The 16,131-nt window shown below is 39.5% G+C and overlaps 2 protein-coding genes and 1 long non-coding RNA gene across 5 annotated transcripts; 2 read left to right on the plus strand and 1 right to left on the minus strand.

The window, feature by feature from the left end:
• Positions 1–1,769: 1,769 nt before the first annotated feature.
• LOC135162734 (uncharacterized) lies at positions 1,770–5,710 on the minus strand. The gene is made up of 2 exons (XR_010299005.1): positions 5,570–5,710; positions 1,770–5,238 (listed from the first exon to the last, which is right to left on the minus strand). It is a non-coding gene; the product is annotated as an uncharacterized LOC135162734 (long non-coding RNA).
• A 181-nt stretch (positions 5,711–5,891) lies between these two features.
• On the plus strand, positions 5,892–7,729 carry LOC135162728 (uncharacterized). Its single transcript, XM_064121507.1, has 2 exons — positions 5,892–6,217; positions 7,217–7,729. Exons 1-2 carry the CDS (start codon positions 6,147–6,149, stop codon positions 7,566–7,568), a joined length of 423 nt encoding a protein of 140 aa, XP_063977577.1. The 5' UTR covers positions 5,892–6,146; the 3' UTR covers positions 7,569–7,729.
• A 104-nt stretch (positions 7,730–7,833) lies between these two features.
• LOC135162647 (transcription factor Sp4-like) lies at positions 7,834–15,863 on the plus strand. 3 transcript variants are annotated; one of them, XM_064121341.1, is made up of 3 exons: positions 7,834–10,035; positions 11,899–12,394; positions 12,520–15,863. In XM_064121341.1, the coding sequence occupies exons 2-3, from the start codon at positions 11,922–11,924 to the stop codon at positions 13,739–13,741; spliced, it is 1,695 nt and encodes a 564-aa protein (XP_063977411.1). In that variant the 5' UTR covers positions 7,834–10,035; positions 11,899–11,921; the 3' UTR covers positions 13,742–15,863. The 3 variants fall into 3 exon arrangements, with proteins under 3 accessions (XP_063977411.1, XP_063977389.1, XP_063977400.1); XM_064121319.1 differs by having other exon boundaries at positions 7,835–10,149; XM_064121330.1 differs by having other exon boundaries at positions 7,836–8,915.
• The last annotated feature ends 268 nt before the right edge of the window (positions 15,864–16,131 follow it).

Genomic DNA, 16,131 nt, shown 5'->3' on the forward strand with positions numbered 1-16,131 from the left:
TCAGCGAATCAGAAATTGATGAATCATTTTTAATGATAAAGTTAAAGAACAATAACTTCCATAATAGGCGTTTACTGGATGTTTGCATCATTGGATTCCAATCGTTTATAAAACATTAATATTTAAGAAACTGACGGGACAAATTACACAATATCATTTAGATTCGCTTTGTGACAGAAATAGGTGAAATCTCATTGGATAAATAGGCAGGAGGGACTCCACCTCAAATTTTGCTGAATTCTTGAGAAGTATTTGAGTAGAATTTCTGACACATCATTCCTCATTATCCACTGGCCTGTTATCTTCCCCTGTATTCCGATTTGACATGTGTCAGAAGGTCGAACAAACTAATTTCTAAAAATATATCATATCTATAATGAATACCCAGGGAAGAAGGTGATAGTTTGAAACCTTCGGTAAATTCAGAACATTAAAAATGATGCGTTAGTTTTAGTAGTTATTTCAAAGGACGTAAACGCCCTTAATTGATATTTAATAGGTATTTTAAGTGGTCAACTACTGCGAGGACTGCTTATTGCTCGTGAAACGCCAACAATTGAAGTATTAATAAAATAAATTGGGTAATAAAAAGTAGTCAGTCATGTTTTCATTGAAAATTTTATTGCCTAGAGAAATGTTGTTATTCTACTTGAAAAAGTGAAAATCAACGCATTTCCAGTGAAATTTGACATTTTTCTATTCTTCAGATTCATTCAAATTACTGATCAAATGTTGAAATGAAATTTTAAGACTTCAACATCCGATGGAGCCGAAAATACACTCGATGGTAATAAAATAAATTTTCCAGTACTCCGTGAGACTTTTAAACAGCAGCAAATGATTCATTATGCAGTTGACACATCCGCAAATAAATGCCATCCCTGGAATACATATGTAGCCGAGCCTGGGCACAAGGCTCCATATACAGTCTAGGCCTCAGTTATTGCATTGGGACCGTTTCTGAAAATAGTTTCAAGGCCGAGGACACGGCCCGTCTGCAGCCTAACGCCATTAGTGCATCTTAACTCTTCGATGGAGTATTTTCAATGAAATAACAACCTTATCGTCATTCCAAAGCATTGAGCGCAGATTTTTTTTTTTCAACATAATAGTTAGGAGGGAGTGATAAATCATTCGAGTATGCCAGCGATAACATAACGTGACGCATCTACGTGGCCTCTATAGTCATCCGCATTAAAAATCAGTGGAATAGTGATGCTTGGAGATGACGTATTGAATCTAGGGAAATTTTTTTGATGATGTTTTCATCGATTGTGAGTCATCGATTTATCGAAATATTTTTCTGGCAATTGTAGTGATTTTCTCACGTCGGAAAGAGGGCTTTGCTCAAACGGAGCGGTGTCACGTGACTTTATTAATCATCTCGTTGTATTATCTCCTCCGGCTGTGATCAAGGCATGATTGCCGGTATCAAATGTTTATGACACCGATACCATTTTTTTATCCCCATTTTTTTCCGGATAAATACCTCGATCTCAGGGGAAACATAAATCACAATTCAACGTTTAGAGTCTCACGATTTTACTTAATTATTCCGTTATGGTAAAACGAGCAAACAGGGATTTATCAGTTTCGTTCTTTCCCACCGTTCGATTTTACCCCACACCCAGGGGAAACATAATATTATCTATTAGGATAAGTTGAAAACACTTTACTGAAAAGTTGGATCTTCATCAAAAGGTTTTTGCAATTATGAGAGACTAATCTTGAGTTGTTTGAGAGTCTGAGTGGATGACAGAAAATATTAATTAATTTTCCATATAATTTATTCAGGAAGAATTTGATTGTTTCCTGGGGTATCGCGCAGACGCTCCCTCAGTTTCGATATTTCCTCTCGTCTTTTCCTTTTCGTCTGTTATTTGGGGCGTAGCCACGCCTGCACCGAGACTCTTATGATCCGACACTGCGGTCTCCCTGGGCTCGCCTGGACCGGGTTCATTCAACCTGCGACCTACACGACATTGAACTTGGCGAATCGATTCGAACTCCGGGTGAGCTGAAACATCGTAGAGACAACCTATAACCGAACTTCGAAGAGAATTCCAGAAACCATTCACCACCATCAAGCGTATCATTTGCCTTGTATTGAGGCTCTAATCGTATGCGTCTGATCAGCTTTTACCATTTATGAGTTTTTTAAAATTAATTATACAGCAGATTAACAACGCGATTTCTATTAATTAATTGGGGTCTTATTATACCGGAGTATTTCTGGAACGAGAGATTTCGTTAAACGGTACTGGGATGAGAAGGCATATATTATTTTGGAAAATCATACAGGAGTTGAAAGTAGTGGCGGTAATCCAGTTATTTATTTGCTTCCTCAGTTTCGTTCTCTTTTTTTAAGGCATCAATCTAACCGCTCAAAAGACACTAATTATGTTTAGTTATCCTGGCATAAAAACCCCTGAGCGTTAATTTGCTTCCAATTTTTATCGCAGAATAAACAATCATCATATCAATTACAAAAATGATTTTTTTCTATTTATCAATTCATTCAACAAGAGGATCCATCCAAAAATACAGGAAATTTCGTGACGCGAGGATACAGAATATCGCGAAAAAATATAATCGAATGAAAAGTCAATGAAAGTACAAAAAAAATCGGACTGCATAATCTAGGTATCCGTCACGTAAGAACGCAGACCTAATGAACCTGTCCCGCAAACCCGATGGCCCGTGTACTATACGTTTTATTTATAAAGCCTCGACCTTGAGCAAACCGAATAAGGGACCGTACCCCATCGAATCCCCGGCCTTGCATAAGGCCCCGTTCTTCCATCGGCATAACGATCCACCGATTACACGCACTCCGCACAATGTCAAATGTTGAATTAGTCACCGGCACCGTTTGTTCCAATGCTCCCCGGTCGCTATTTAATCGATATCAGCGAAATTAAAAAAATTATGGTGATGAGAAATTCTCTCTACGAAAAATTACAAACGAAGGTAAAAAAATTACATGGGCGTGTCTGGCATGCTCCCGTAGCGTAAGTAATGTACCACCCCCGGTTTTCATTTCAATCAATACTATGAGGCATCCGCAAAGGAAACTATGTGCGAGGTTCAATGGACGATGTACTGGCTAGACGTGTGAAACGTTGACCTTCAGATCCTCCGCCCTATATTCCATCATAAATGTTCTAACTTTAATGTTAACATGGGACATGATTTTTTTATTTGGAAGAAACAGGAATAAACAGGTGTTATCAGCGCCAAATAAATCTTACGATCTTTCCACGAAATTGCTATCTTCATTGATTTGTTTTGAGAAAAATAAAAAATCAAAAAAGTGAAGTAGTCAAAGGCTCCAATCGATATTGCACATCAATCACTTCTCCACAAATATTTTTTAATGTAAGAAAAAAGAAGAAGAACGGTCTCAGCACGCGAATAATAGCTAAAAAATTACTTTAAAGTTTTTTTTTAGAGAACATATTTAAACTAAGGAACCGTCTATGCGCAGTACTGCGGGAAGTAATAAAATGGTTAGTGGATGGATAGGGAGAATTCATATTTTTTCTTATTCACTTGGGCTGCTGAATGGCCTGAGAATACTGAAGCAAGACACTCCCTGAAATTCAATGAGATTATAGACATTTACATTTATAGGGTTTTTCACCAGCGGAAATCGACATATTTCAACCGATTGAAATTGATAGTATTTTTTTTACTAGCTTCAACTAATTAAATTGAGAAAGTTGATGAAAATGCGACGATAAGGGAAAAATATCGGAATGAGGGGAGCGCCTGCGCGGAGTACTTGAGGAGATTGAATAAATTTGCTAGTGAATATGAAATAGCCACTTTTTTAATATTCACTTCCACTGTCAACAACTCAAGAATACTAGCGCAGTCGTTTACATTTATGAGTTTTGAACTGAAGAAAATAATATAGTTTTCCGGGGGAATCAAGTGAGCCCAATTAGTCGATATTACAATATCAATTCTTCCCTTATCGATGCTTTTTTTAAGAGATTAATCGTTTTCTCTGGAGAGAAAATGTCTCGAATTAACACTTGCCTTTTGCTATTAGTTCTCGCCATGTTTTCACCAATTGTATACTTCCAATAATATTCATCCCATCCTAATCATCGGTGAATGCAATATCTCCAGCAATAATCGCAAAAATATAAAAATCGTGTCCCTATTTCCAGCTGCAACTGAAATCAAAAAACCTTTACCACCTGTCTTCCAGTCCGTTATACTGATAGCAGCCCAGGGCTGACCAGTTCTCGTGCGATTCGTCACCATGCCACCTTGAAAATCATGGATGCGAAAAATATATTCGGACTCACATTCCCCAAGCTCAAGTCTGCTCAGAAGGTATCCACAAACGATTCCAAATCGTCATGCTTACTTAGTCATTATTGCAATGGCTGTTTCATCTGTCCAAATTTTTTCTTTTCCCATACGAAAATTACATTTGGTATTAAATTCGATGGATAAAGCTGTGCATAACGCAATAAGGGAAATAAATCGCAGCAAAAGTCATTGACATCGTGACTTGGTTTTAATTGAGTCGAGACAACTTTTCACTGCGTGTTGAGAATCAAGGTCACGCTTACGATTGAGGCCAAGTCTTCTCATACGATATCCAACTATTTTACATTCTTTTGAATCATTAAAAACGATTTTATTGGGCTTCTGATAAGCACTTTGTGACAAATAATATCATGGCCACTGAGAGATTGTGGTGTCACCCACATTTTGAGATTTTCATGATGAAAATTTCAAAGGAATTGTTGAAAGAAAATATGAAATCAAATAATTAATAAAGGACGTATGTCTCATATTATTTAAAGTGAGTTTTTCTACTCGCGTACGATTATAAATTTACGATTTTTTCAGCAGAACGAAGACAAAATGTTCAACGAATAAAATTAATCGCACAATCATTCGGTCCATTGGGTTCCACGCCTTTTGGAATTGTCGTTCCAGAAGTAGATCAGCTGGGTGAGACCTCCACTGCAAGGCGAGGCGAATTTAGAATCCATTGAAGGGCAGATATTCATTCCCTCCACACCTACGATTCCAACCATTCTCATCCCAACGTCCGCCTTCACAATATTACCATATATGGCTTTATTCAAGAAAATTCGCATTTGGGTGGATATGGAGGTGATCTCGCCAGGGAGTGGACTTGAGAGGTTTTGCGCATCGAGGAATTAAATGAAATTCCACGAAAATGCCAAAAATAGATAGGAGAAAAGTTCACTGGAAATTAAATGTTGGATAATGAATTATGGAGATACCTAAGTCTATCAGTTGAAGGAAAATGAAGATTTCGTCGAATGCCTGCGGTTTCTGACAAACTTCCTAGAGGAAGATGCTCGAAAATCTCTTCCAAAGAGGAAGCATTTATATGAAAAAATGAAAAGTTCACTCACTGATAAAACCTCTAAAATCCGGATCATAACCCCACCAAAACCCCAAAAGCCACTGAAACATCGTTCCCAGGCGAACGAATATACCAAACCCCTGATTCTAATTTCCACATGATTCAATGAATGAACATACATATGTCTATATCCTCGTTGTGACTCACCACTGCATTATGTGACGCATCGTCCTGTGGCTGTTTCATACGTCGTGAGTAAATTCCCCCTTCATCGTGAATCACTCGTTTGAAATTCGACTAAAAACGTTTCATTGGCTCTTCTGGGTCAGTTAACCGTGTTCTTCCGCGTGTCAATCATCCCACGCCATCTCCTGGTGGCCCTTGAAGCTCTCGCCAACGTGGACACTTTTCTTTGTCGCAGCATTGAAGGCTGGTAATGTAGAGGCACTCTCCTACCGACTCTCAACAAATAATAATTTGTTTTGCCCTCTGGTGAAACACTCGTTCTCACGAAAATAAAATCCGAAGGCGACAGTTGACAAAATCGTGCTGTTAAGAAAACAGAAAGTAAAAATATGAGTGCTCACTGGGGTACAGGGGGTGACGCTTACTTCATAGAGAATTGACAGTGAACCCTACATTATTCCTGGCAGAAAATTTCATCGATTGGATTGTCAAATTGTCATCTATTTGGGATCATCGGGAGTGATTGAATATCAGTACGTTGGGTGCATTAGCTGGGATATTCCTGCTTTTGGAAGACAATTGAGTACTGGCAGGATGGATGTTAAGGGAGAGTGAAGCTGTATTATTCAACTGGACTACGAATACCTTCACCATGACACAAGCCAGCAGGTTTGTGATTTTTTTCTACGATCATAACCTTAAAAGTGCTGAGGATGAAAAGAGTCGCGGAGGAAAATATTTTATTGAAATAGACTGAGGCAATTTTATGGGACAGTCATTAAATTTTAAGTCAGTTTCTAGAAGTTTTCAAGTCATTCTTATCATGGATGAGCCAAGTTTCAGTAGAATTTCATCTTTAGCTGGAATTTTCTCAACCTCACTCCACATTTCTCGTCTAGTGAATGAAAAATCATAAAAATATTCAGGAAATGGGTAAATAATTATTCTGTTTTTGATTGATAACATTTTTATTTGAATAAAGATTGGAGAACCAGAAATTTATAAAAAATATTTATTTATACTTGAATGAAAACATAAATTTCAGTGGTATAAAATTATTTTTGGTTAAGTTTCATAATTTGGAGAATATTCGAACATTAATGTTAATGTAGGATGATGATAAAAATAAGAAAGCGATGATTTAATGACAATGAATTATCTCATTTCCTTAACATCTCAAAGAGTTGTTGACATGGAAGGAAAATTCGAAAGTACTTATTTTACGTCACGTGTACAGTCTCCATTACAAGATAAAAATGGTCATGATGTATTGAAACAGATGCCCGTTCGGTATTTTCCCATAACAGATTAGGCTATCCATGTTTCCCCCTCTTGGTGTGATGAATCATTCCTTTCCCCTTCAATTGAGAAATAGTTTCGTTGTTTTTATCTTGAAATAAAGTTTTGGTAATTGTTTCTGTGTCCATTTTAAATGAAAATTTTCAAATTAATCTCTTACACCTCACAAAACTATCAACAAATGTCTCTGAATTCTTTGTGTATCACAAATTAAATAACAAAACTTTCTTTCGTTTTGCATTTGTGCCATTAAATTGTCCATGAAAAAATTCCTTATTTTCTATGATCTTTAATTGAATTTTCCTCAATTTTCTTTGTATTCGTCATTTTATTAAATTTACTGAAAATCTCCTTTATCTAATGCAACAGGAAACGAGGGCGCAGTATTGAAGACGAGAGCAGTGAATTCACGCCTCTATCAAAAAGAATAAACAATCTGCACATCAACAACTTGGGAAAACTCTGTGAAGTACCAGCAGAATCACCAGCAGACGCTGAATGGACGAATCGAAATTTCGTACCATCTCCAAATCACTCAGAGCCATCTCAAAGCTCGTCCTCGTCAGATGGCTTCAGTCTTGCTGCTCAGAATAATTTCATGATCCAGGAGTATCAGCCTGATCTCAGCCCTACCGAGAATCCGTATTACTACGAGAATAATAAACTCCTCTATTCACTTTACGTCGAGAGAATGCACAGACGTGTCAGTTATGATCTTTAATTCTCAATGGGGTTAAAATTAATTAATTACATTTATCTCAGCGCATTTCGATTATTACTTCGTACGAATGACGAATTTAGGAATATCATTATTCTCTATTGTAATTTAATGAATTGTAAATTATATTCGATGATGAAATAAATTAATTTCTTTCTTTTCCATTATCAAGTTTTTATTGACGATCAAATCTGACAAACAGATATTTCGTAGGAGTTCCTGTTATATTTATTCATCTCAAACAAAAACAAAGTTAATTAAAAAAATTATAGTTCGTCCCCGACCGAGAGCTTTTCACCTCGAACGAGCCCCAATCAACCGCTATTCCCCGATGAAAAATTTAAATCCACCATCAGCCGTCAGTAACCCCCGTGAGAGTGCGTTTGTCCGAGGCAGTGGCCCGTCCAGGAGTAGCCGGAGTCCCGTTACTCCAATTCATTCCGTCCGCTTTCGTCGTAGCCCCTTCGTCCCGAGTCACCGGCAGTCCGTCGTTCAGTATTCACCCACTTTCCAAAAAAAATTCTTCAGCTCGAAGAAAAAAAATTGAATTTTGAAAAAAAATTGCGGGAAAATTGCAACTCCAACGCCACCTGTGAAAACTCGCCACGCGTGGCCATCATCAGCCGTGAAAAGCCGAGTTATTCGAAGGTATTAGTGTTGCCGTAACGCATTGGTATTCCCAACAAAAGGCCCCTTCACCACACAAACACAAACGCACCACATACCACAGGCTTGAGTGAAAATTCAGTGGCATACACCAACGAACACCACAAAAAGCCCCGATACCCAAAGGAGAATTGAAGGCCCGTTTTGTGGCGCGTCGGTTAGAGGCCTCCGGTTGGCTGTTGCGCTCCCATAGAAATGAGAAAGTCGGCTTGAAGGGAATCGAGAACACGAGTGCGTCGACACGTTTAGTGCCCAGTGCCAAGCTGCGTGTTGAGCCCACCTCAGACACGTGAAACGATAAAAAAAAAAAGAGAGACAAAAAATTCCATATTTTTGTACACATTCACGGAGCAATTCTCACACTCGGCACTCCCATTGCCACCAGCTCTCGTTAAAAATGCTCCACTCCCTAACTTCCTCGTGAACGGAAATCGCCGAAAAATTGGAGAAACCGCAGAGGCCGAATGAACTAGTTGTCAAAAAAAAAAAGGAAAACGAAATAAAACTTAGTCTGTGAGTTTAGTCGGTTTTATTCCACCTTGTGAGTACGTGTAGGTCTATGCCGTCATTGCCGTGCGGTTCACGAGTGAATCAACACAGTGTCGGTGCAGCTACTGCAGTGAGAACGTCAAACAGTGTTACAAGTTGATTAATTTCAGCGGAATTATTGATGCTCCACCACGGGTAAGTGCACAACAAACTTGTTAACGTCGCGCTGCCCCACGACGCGAATCGTTCAATTGTCAGGAGGGGGGAAAACAAATTTTTGTCAACCGGGAAAATTAATAAAACGGAGTAAAAGAGCGAAACGGTGGCCACCGAGAGCACCCACCCCAAGACACTAAAATCGTCGCGGGTACCTCGTCGTGGCTCCACGCTCTGGCTCGGTCTCTATGGGCTTTTGGTGGGGTGGTTGGAGGTGCGGACAGTGGTTGAGAGGCTGGTGGGGTTGGAAATTGCGTGGTGGTGGGTGAACCACCACGCCAGGCCCCTCCGTAGCATCTCTGGCTTCTCCTGCGGTACCTCCGCACGCTTTTAATGCTCGCGTCATTTTTTTTGTTCTCTCCCGGGATTCTCTTTTTCGCGTCTTGCTGGGGACGAGATCAACTGTGTTGTTTTTTTTCCCACTTCTCCCCCTGGGCACAGGAAAATTGGGTGGGGGTGTAAACAATTGATTTTTACGGACGAGACGCTGATATTCTCATTCGGCGAACTGACGTCGATCGGGGACATTCCACCCCCTTTCACATGTACCCGGAGAGATTTTCTTCTTCATTCATTTTTTTCCATTATTCAGAGAGCGATGAAGTTGATGGAATGCTTTGATTATTTTGGCTCGAGGATTTTTTGGTAGGAAATTCAGGCGATTTGTCGTTGACATCCGAAAATGGCGTCGGTGCTGACGTGGCGATGAGTCACGGCCAACGCCCAATCACCCGATGCTTTACTCTTCATACGATTCCTCTCAATTTATCAATTATTTTTTCCCGACGAGTGGCATTTTTAAGAATTTTCAGCAGCATGGGGCGGCCAACTTGCGACGTATTCGGAAAATATTTAGGATTAAAGTACATTCATTGTACTGCGCAGTTGCTATTCTCCGCATCATGAGCATTACCTACGTCACGCCGTGATTACAGACAGCACTCTCTCTGTCCCCTGGAACAACGTCCGTGGCCAATTGCCAACGTTTTTCCGAACAGATGCAGAAATAACGGTGTAACAATAAATTTCCGTAATTGTAAAAATTAAATAATAGTTAATGGCGATCGTGTGAGTGCACAGATGACGAATGCTGTTGAATGTAGGTGATTAAATATTCCACGAATTGTGTTAAATGTGTGTGCCTGAGCCGGTGGGATCACTTGTTACCGATTCAACTTTCACCGATAATTTCTTTTTTTTCTCGTGTAGAAAGGTAAGGAATAACGAACGCGTTGTGTACCCCATCAGGTAATGGGGTTAACCGTTCGGATAACGCTGTGAAGGGCACCCACGAGCGTGGGATTGACACTAGGGTATCCCCTCACCCGAAACAGAAGTGTATGTTCTATCAACATAGCCTTCTCCCTTCCTCTGATTCCTCGGCGATCGCATGGGAGTTGTATCCCTTCTTTCTTGGCCATGCCCCTACCCTTCGTACTACTGCCACCACTGCGAGAACCGGGAGTAGTCACCCTTCCTTCCTTCCTTCCTGCCTCTTCACCATTTTACGTCTTTTATCCTATGGTGTTTCTGGTTTATTTTCCTGATGTCTGTTGTTTACTTGTCGCAATGTGGAGGGGCCATTGATGGACTCATTTTAACGGTTAAAAGCTCCACGATTGGGTATTACCTGGTGGTTTAACGCTTTTGACGGGGATTTTTCAACGCCTCGTATTCGTGAATATCATCGCTGACTTCTACCCCCTACCCCCTATTGTACGCCGTTTGGGTGGTGGTAGCACTCTGCGGCACACTTTGAGGGATACCGATGCGGTAGGGGAGAGGGTGGGGCTCGAGAATATGGGAGAGCTGGCATCAAATGCATCTCAAGCTCAATTCATTCGAGCTTTTTTTAAATCGTGAATTTGAGCTGGTTTGGGAAGAGCTCATGGACTCCATAGTCTCCAGATTGTCTGGACGATGTCAATGCTATTTTTTCCAGAATTCACCAGGGAATTCTAAGGGTTGGAGTGGGACAATGCTTTTTGGCAATTTTGGGGTGCATGATGGCTTGAGAATACCCCCAAATATAATTTTTTCCTGTAAATTTAGTTACTGCTGCTCCAGGTCAATTGGTCCAAACTATCACCCTCTTTCATTGCAATCAAAGTTTTAATTATTTCGTTCAATAAAGAAATAATTAGAACAATTCCTATGGAATTAAAAGAGAAAAAAATTGGAGACTGAAGTAAAAATAAAAATAAAATTCAAGTTATCGTAATGTCTGCAAAATTCAATAGGAAAAATTCCCAAGTGTAGCGAATATTTCGAAGGAAGTTGGCTTAATTTCGTCTATTCCACACGCACTCCAGGAGCTCGAATTCTTGTGGGGGTGGGAGTGGAGTGGGAGGGGAGCTTATGCTACTTAAAATGTAGTTTTTCTCGTAAACGTCGGGCTAGGGTCCAATCTTCCCCCACCCCCTACCCCCCTACTCCTTCCCTATTTCGTGCAAAACTCAACCGCGAATGATGGTGAGATGGTGGGTGGTGGTGGATTGGGTGCGCGGTGGTGGCGGCGTTTCAGGAGAGAAATGGGGGGAGGAGTGGAGGAGGGGGTGAAGAGATGTGACGGGTGGTGGTGGGTTGGATTTTTCTCGGACTTTTTTTTCGGATTTTCGATGGCGAGGGAAAGGGAGAGTGAAATAGCATGGGGGCGGGGTGTTGATGGTGCTGATGGGAGGGGGGTGACCTTGGGGGATTTTCTGGGGGTAGAATGGGTACTTTGGGTATTTGTGGAGAGGAAATAAATTGTCGATTGAGTTAAAATGGAGAAGCTTCTGATCACTTCCATTTTTTTTTTCAAAATCGCTTTATTGAATGATTTTCACAAGAATTTAGTAATTGTTGATTTGAAATTTTTTTTTTTGAGAATCAGGAATACTAAATTCTATTGACATAAATATTAATGATTTATTTAATGAATTTTCATGTTAATTAAATTTTTTTTCATTTTTGATTTCAGGTATTTAAAATAAAAGTGGAAAAATGAATTTCACGCCTTTCCAAGGATTCGCCACAGGTACCTTACCAACGGGCACGGTGCATCAATTTGCAACGGCCAAATTTGCCCAAAATTTGACAACCGGAGGTCAAGTTGTTGGTGTGCTATCTGGTGGTGAAGGAGGTGTACACTATTTAAGGCCAGTCGATCCAAATGGATTTACGGTGGCTACTCAGGGGGGCAATAATCAACAACAACAAATAATAACATTACCAATAACAGTGCCTGGCAAAGATGGTACACAGCAACAGCAAACCGTCCAAATACAAGTGGTTAATCCAGCTGTGTCACAGGGTGGCAACAGTGGCGATCAGCCTAAGTATCATTTAGCACCGATATCATTGGGACAATTTCCACAGGGTGCTGCAACCGTTTTGACAGTAGCTTACAGCCAACAAGGAGCTGATGGGGTGCAGATACAGGTACAACCACAGAACACGGTGGCCACCACACAAACGTAAGTCTATCAATTTGCATTTCCACCTTATAAGTGTTCTGTTTTGTTTGATGGGGATCGAGAGATATTTATTGATGTGTCTAGAGTCGATTCAGACTTTTCAATGTAAAATATTTCACTTCTAGATCGGAGCAAACAACGCAAAGTACATCAACAGCAGTAACAAGTACAGCGCAACAGACAATACCTCAAACCGTTCAACTACCAGGTGCCCCAGAAGGTCTCACTGTTGTCGCCCAAATCCCCCAGGATCTAATTCTGCGTGAGGGAATAGAGGACACCAAGGAGGACATAAAGGAAGGCACAACGCCAGTGGCCCTGATAAAACGAGGAAGCGTCAAGAATCAGGCGAATCAAAGTGGCGAGGAATTCATAACCTCCATGCCAGCTACCTGGCAGAGCTTGGCAGCACCAGGTTCAACAGTAGCCGATTACCTAGCCCGAATACCCGCCAACACACTTCCCCTCTCTCTCCATCACTTCCTGAAATTCTCAGCGGAGACAATAAAGCGTGAATCAACGATAGAGTCGAGCCCCCTGGGGGCAGACGGTATAGACGCCTCTGGTAGTACAGCATCGGGTGATCAGACAGTTCAGATAACAGTTGGTGGTGGTGAAACGGAGATTATTCCCGATGTCGCTGAGGATCAAGAGTCTGGGACAAAGCCCAAGAGGAAAAAGAAGTACAAGAAGAAGCCACCGAAGCCGAAGAAACCAAAGCCAGGACAAGTGTCCATAGTAACAGCCCTAGATGGTACCACCCTCTTCTGTTGCCCTCAGTGCAACATGGCGTATCCTGAGAAGGAGCTCCTCGAGCAGCACCTGATTGGTCACAAGATCGAGCGCAGATTTATCTGTGATATTTGTGGTGCTGGACTGAAACGCAAGGAGCACCTGGAGCGACACAAATTGGGGCACAATCCAGACAGGCCGTTCATATGTTCCGTCTGCATGAAGGGCTTCAAGAGAAAAGAACATCTCAATCTTCATTTTGTCATTCACTCTGGACAGAAGACAGAGGTATGCACAGAGTGTGGAAAAGCCTTTTATCGTAAGGATCATCTCCGAAAGCATGCAAGATCACATCTGGCAAAACGCGCCAAGGAGGATCCTCTGGGGACTGTTGACTCACAGAATCAGGGACAACAGACTGACACTCAGGGACAGGGGCAGACTGGCGAAATCCAGAATTCGGTTTCTGAACTCCAGCAAATTCAGATACAAGTGGGGCAGGGCTCCCAGGCACAGATACATCAGATTGCAGTTACCGAACAGTCAACCGTTGTACTTCCAACAGCCGCTGAAACTGGCGCTATGGCTATGCTCCATCAACAGCAGCAGCATTAGCGGCAATCAACCGTTCCAGGTACAGCTGGACGGTATTCTCGGGTTAATCAGCAACGGGCCAAGGGAAGAGTTGCATAGGTCCATTAAATCATCGATGGGAATTCCTCGCGGGAAAATGCCCTCGGCGAGTGTGTCTGGAGGCCTATTTCATGCATTTCACCATGAGGAGGTGGGGAATTGAATGCATCGCCTATTTGTTGCAAAAGTAAATTCAGTGATTCGACTTGATGGAGAAGATATCTAGATTTTCTAATGATACGTTGATTTTTTGATAATAGGGATTTTCAAAGAGAATTTTTATTGTTAGAGGTCGAGGACTAACTAAAGATATTGTATACGTATTATTTTTTATCCAAAATAAAAAATAGGTATTTAATACGTTTCATCAATGAATCTCTCAGCAAAGATCCAAATGTTTTTATTGATCCGCTAATTCTCAATTTGCTGTTAAAGTATGAAAAAATAGTGGTAGCTGTTAGCCATCAAGTAGAATCGGCAGAAAAATATAATTCAATTATATATTTTGCATAATATTTTTTAATATTATATAAAAATATATAGTGACTTAAAAATATACCTCATGTTTGTTTATATGAAGTGGGCCAATTCCAGACACTCAAACCTATTCTCTTGCGTAGATTTGCATCTCTTCCCAATCAATAAATGTTTGAAAGGAAAAATGATGATATCAATGAGTTTTTGAAGAATTTGTGGTGATTGTTACATTTGGGCTGAATGACAGGCGTTTCCGTGAGATGCTTTATCTCCTTGGGTTTCTTTGAATACAGTCTTTGGGTATTACGATTTTTCTCATTTCTATTTTCGTCGTTAAACGCCCAATGATTTATTTCTTTAGCACGCACGCGTTCTAGTGTGCGTTTAACAGACTGACGAGTGCACTTTCGTCGCAAGAAGATAGCTCAGGGGATTTTGGTTGAATTTTTTTTTTATTATGAGCATTTCGAGTCATCCCAGGGGTTCCTAAAATCCTGAACAGATTTATATGAATTTTTACCTAAAATGGATGAGGCCCTGGGATGAGGCGGAGTCCTCCAGATTCAGAGGATTTATTCGGGATTGTGATCACTATGAACAGATGCATGAACTTTAATACATATGCATGTCCACGGTGACATTTAAATTGAAATTGATAATGTACATAGAGTTACAATTGTGATAATTTTGATTGATTCAAACAATTGTTTATGACTTTGGTTGGCAAGATACACGAATTATATACTTCAGAAGAAAACAAAAAAATTTTATGAAAAATCTTATTCTAATCCCACTGGATTTCTATTACCAGATGCCTGTAGGAAATCCAGAACATCAATTTCTACAGTTTTTTGCTTCATTTTTCTTTATTTTTTCATAAAGTTGAACTAATAAATGCAACTCGAGGAATTCCGTAGAAAATGAAATATATTCCTAAATAATTTCCTATATTTCATTTCTATAATTTCTAGGATTGCCGGCCTCGTAATTGGGTGCTGCAATTCATTAATTATCATCAACTACTAATGGAATGCAAATAAACATGAAGAGAAAATTATTCTGTTTTCTAACATGCCTTTTACAACTAATGTTAGTTTAAAAAAAATGTAATTATGACTTCCTAGTGAGAATTGATCCGGTAATTGACATAACAATAAGAGGATGATGTCTATAAAAAATTTATGGCGATGAAAAATGGTTAAAATTTCTTGTACGGCGAAAGTGCACGTGTCCCATAATTTGGAATTGCCCGATAATACCACAAGGATAAACCTCATGTTACATGAAAATGCTGCGCGAAGAAAACAGAGTAAGAATTGTATTTATGCATTATAGAAAACTGATTTAAAAATCCATCTATCTTTCTTTTTCTTTTTTATTTAAAAAATAGAGAAAAAACTAAACAGTTTAAGGCAGTGGGTATAGCTGTATGAAATTAAATTTAAACAATACAATGAAACAAAAAATCATAGTTATTTTATTAATATTATTATTATTATTATTACACATAGGTATTATTGTAGAACCTACGAAAATTCGTCTGTAAGTGATTTTCATTGTTACTTATATAAATATTGGAAAAGACACAAAAAAAATACTAAAAATAAAACGTAAATTTAATATAAAAGTCGTGATATTAATTAATACATTTTTTATTTATTATGATAGTATTATTTGATCTGAATCCACTATAGAATGCGATTTTTATCAGCAAAATTGATCTAAGACAGAGAATTTTGATAAAACTCAATAAAAATTTCACACATTTTTCTGGTTAATGCTATAGGTTTTCCTACAATGAAATCAAGGGAAAAAAAGTAGAATATTTTTTATTCAATATTAAAATATTTTCTATTGAGCATTTTTTAATCAATTTTTCAATATAAATTCCCAAC

Source organism: Diachasmimorpha longicaudata, chromosome 1, assembly GCF_034640455.1.
Source record: "Diachasmimorpha longicaudata isolate KC_UGA_2023 chromosome 1, iyDiaLong2, whole genome shotgun sequence".
NCBI classification, from domain to species: Eukaryota; Metazoa; Arthropoda; class Insecta; order Hymenoptera; family Braconidae; genus Diachasmimorpha; species Diachasmimorpha longicaudata.

What these genes read in the sequence shown, in the direction of transcription:
- LOC135162728 (XM_064121507.1), top strand. Translation starts at nt 6,147, where the DNA reads ATGTTAAGGGAGAGTGAAGCTGTATTATTCAACTGGACTACGAATACC. An exon ending in ACCATGACACAAGCCAGCAG is followed by an intron (nt 6,218 to 7,216) that starts GTTTGTGATTTT and finishes CTAATGCAACAG; the next exon opens with GAAACGAGGGCGCAGTATTG.
- LOC135162647 (XM_064121341.1), top strand. Translation starts at nt 11,922, where the DNA reads ATGAATTTCACGCCTTTCCAAGGATTCGCCACAGGTACCTTACCAACG. An exon ending in ACGGTGGCCACCACACAAAC is followed by an intron (nt 12,395 to 12,519) that starts GTAAGTCTATCA and finishes TTTCACTTCTAG; the next exon opens with ATCGGAGCAAACAACGCAAA.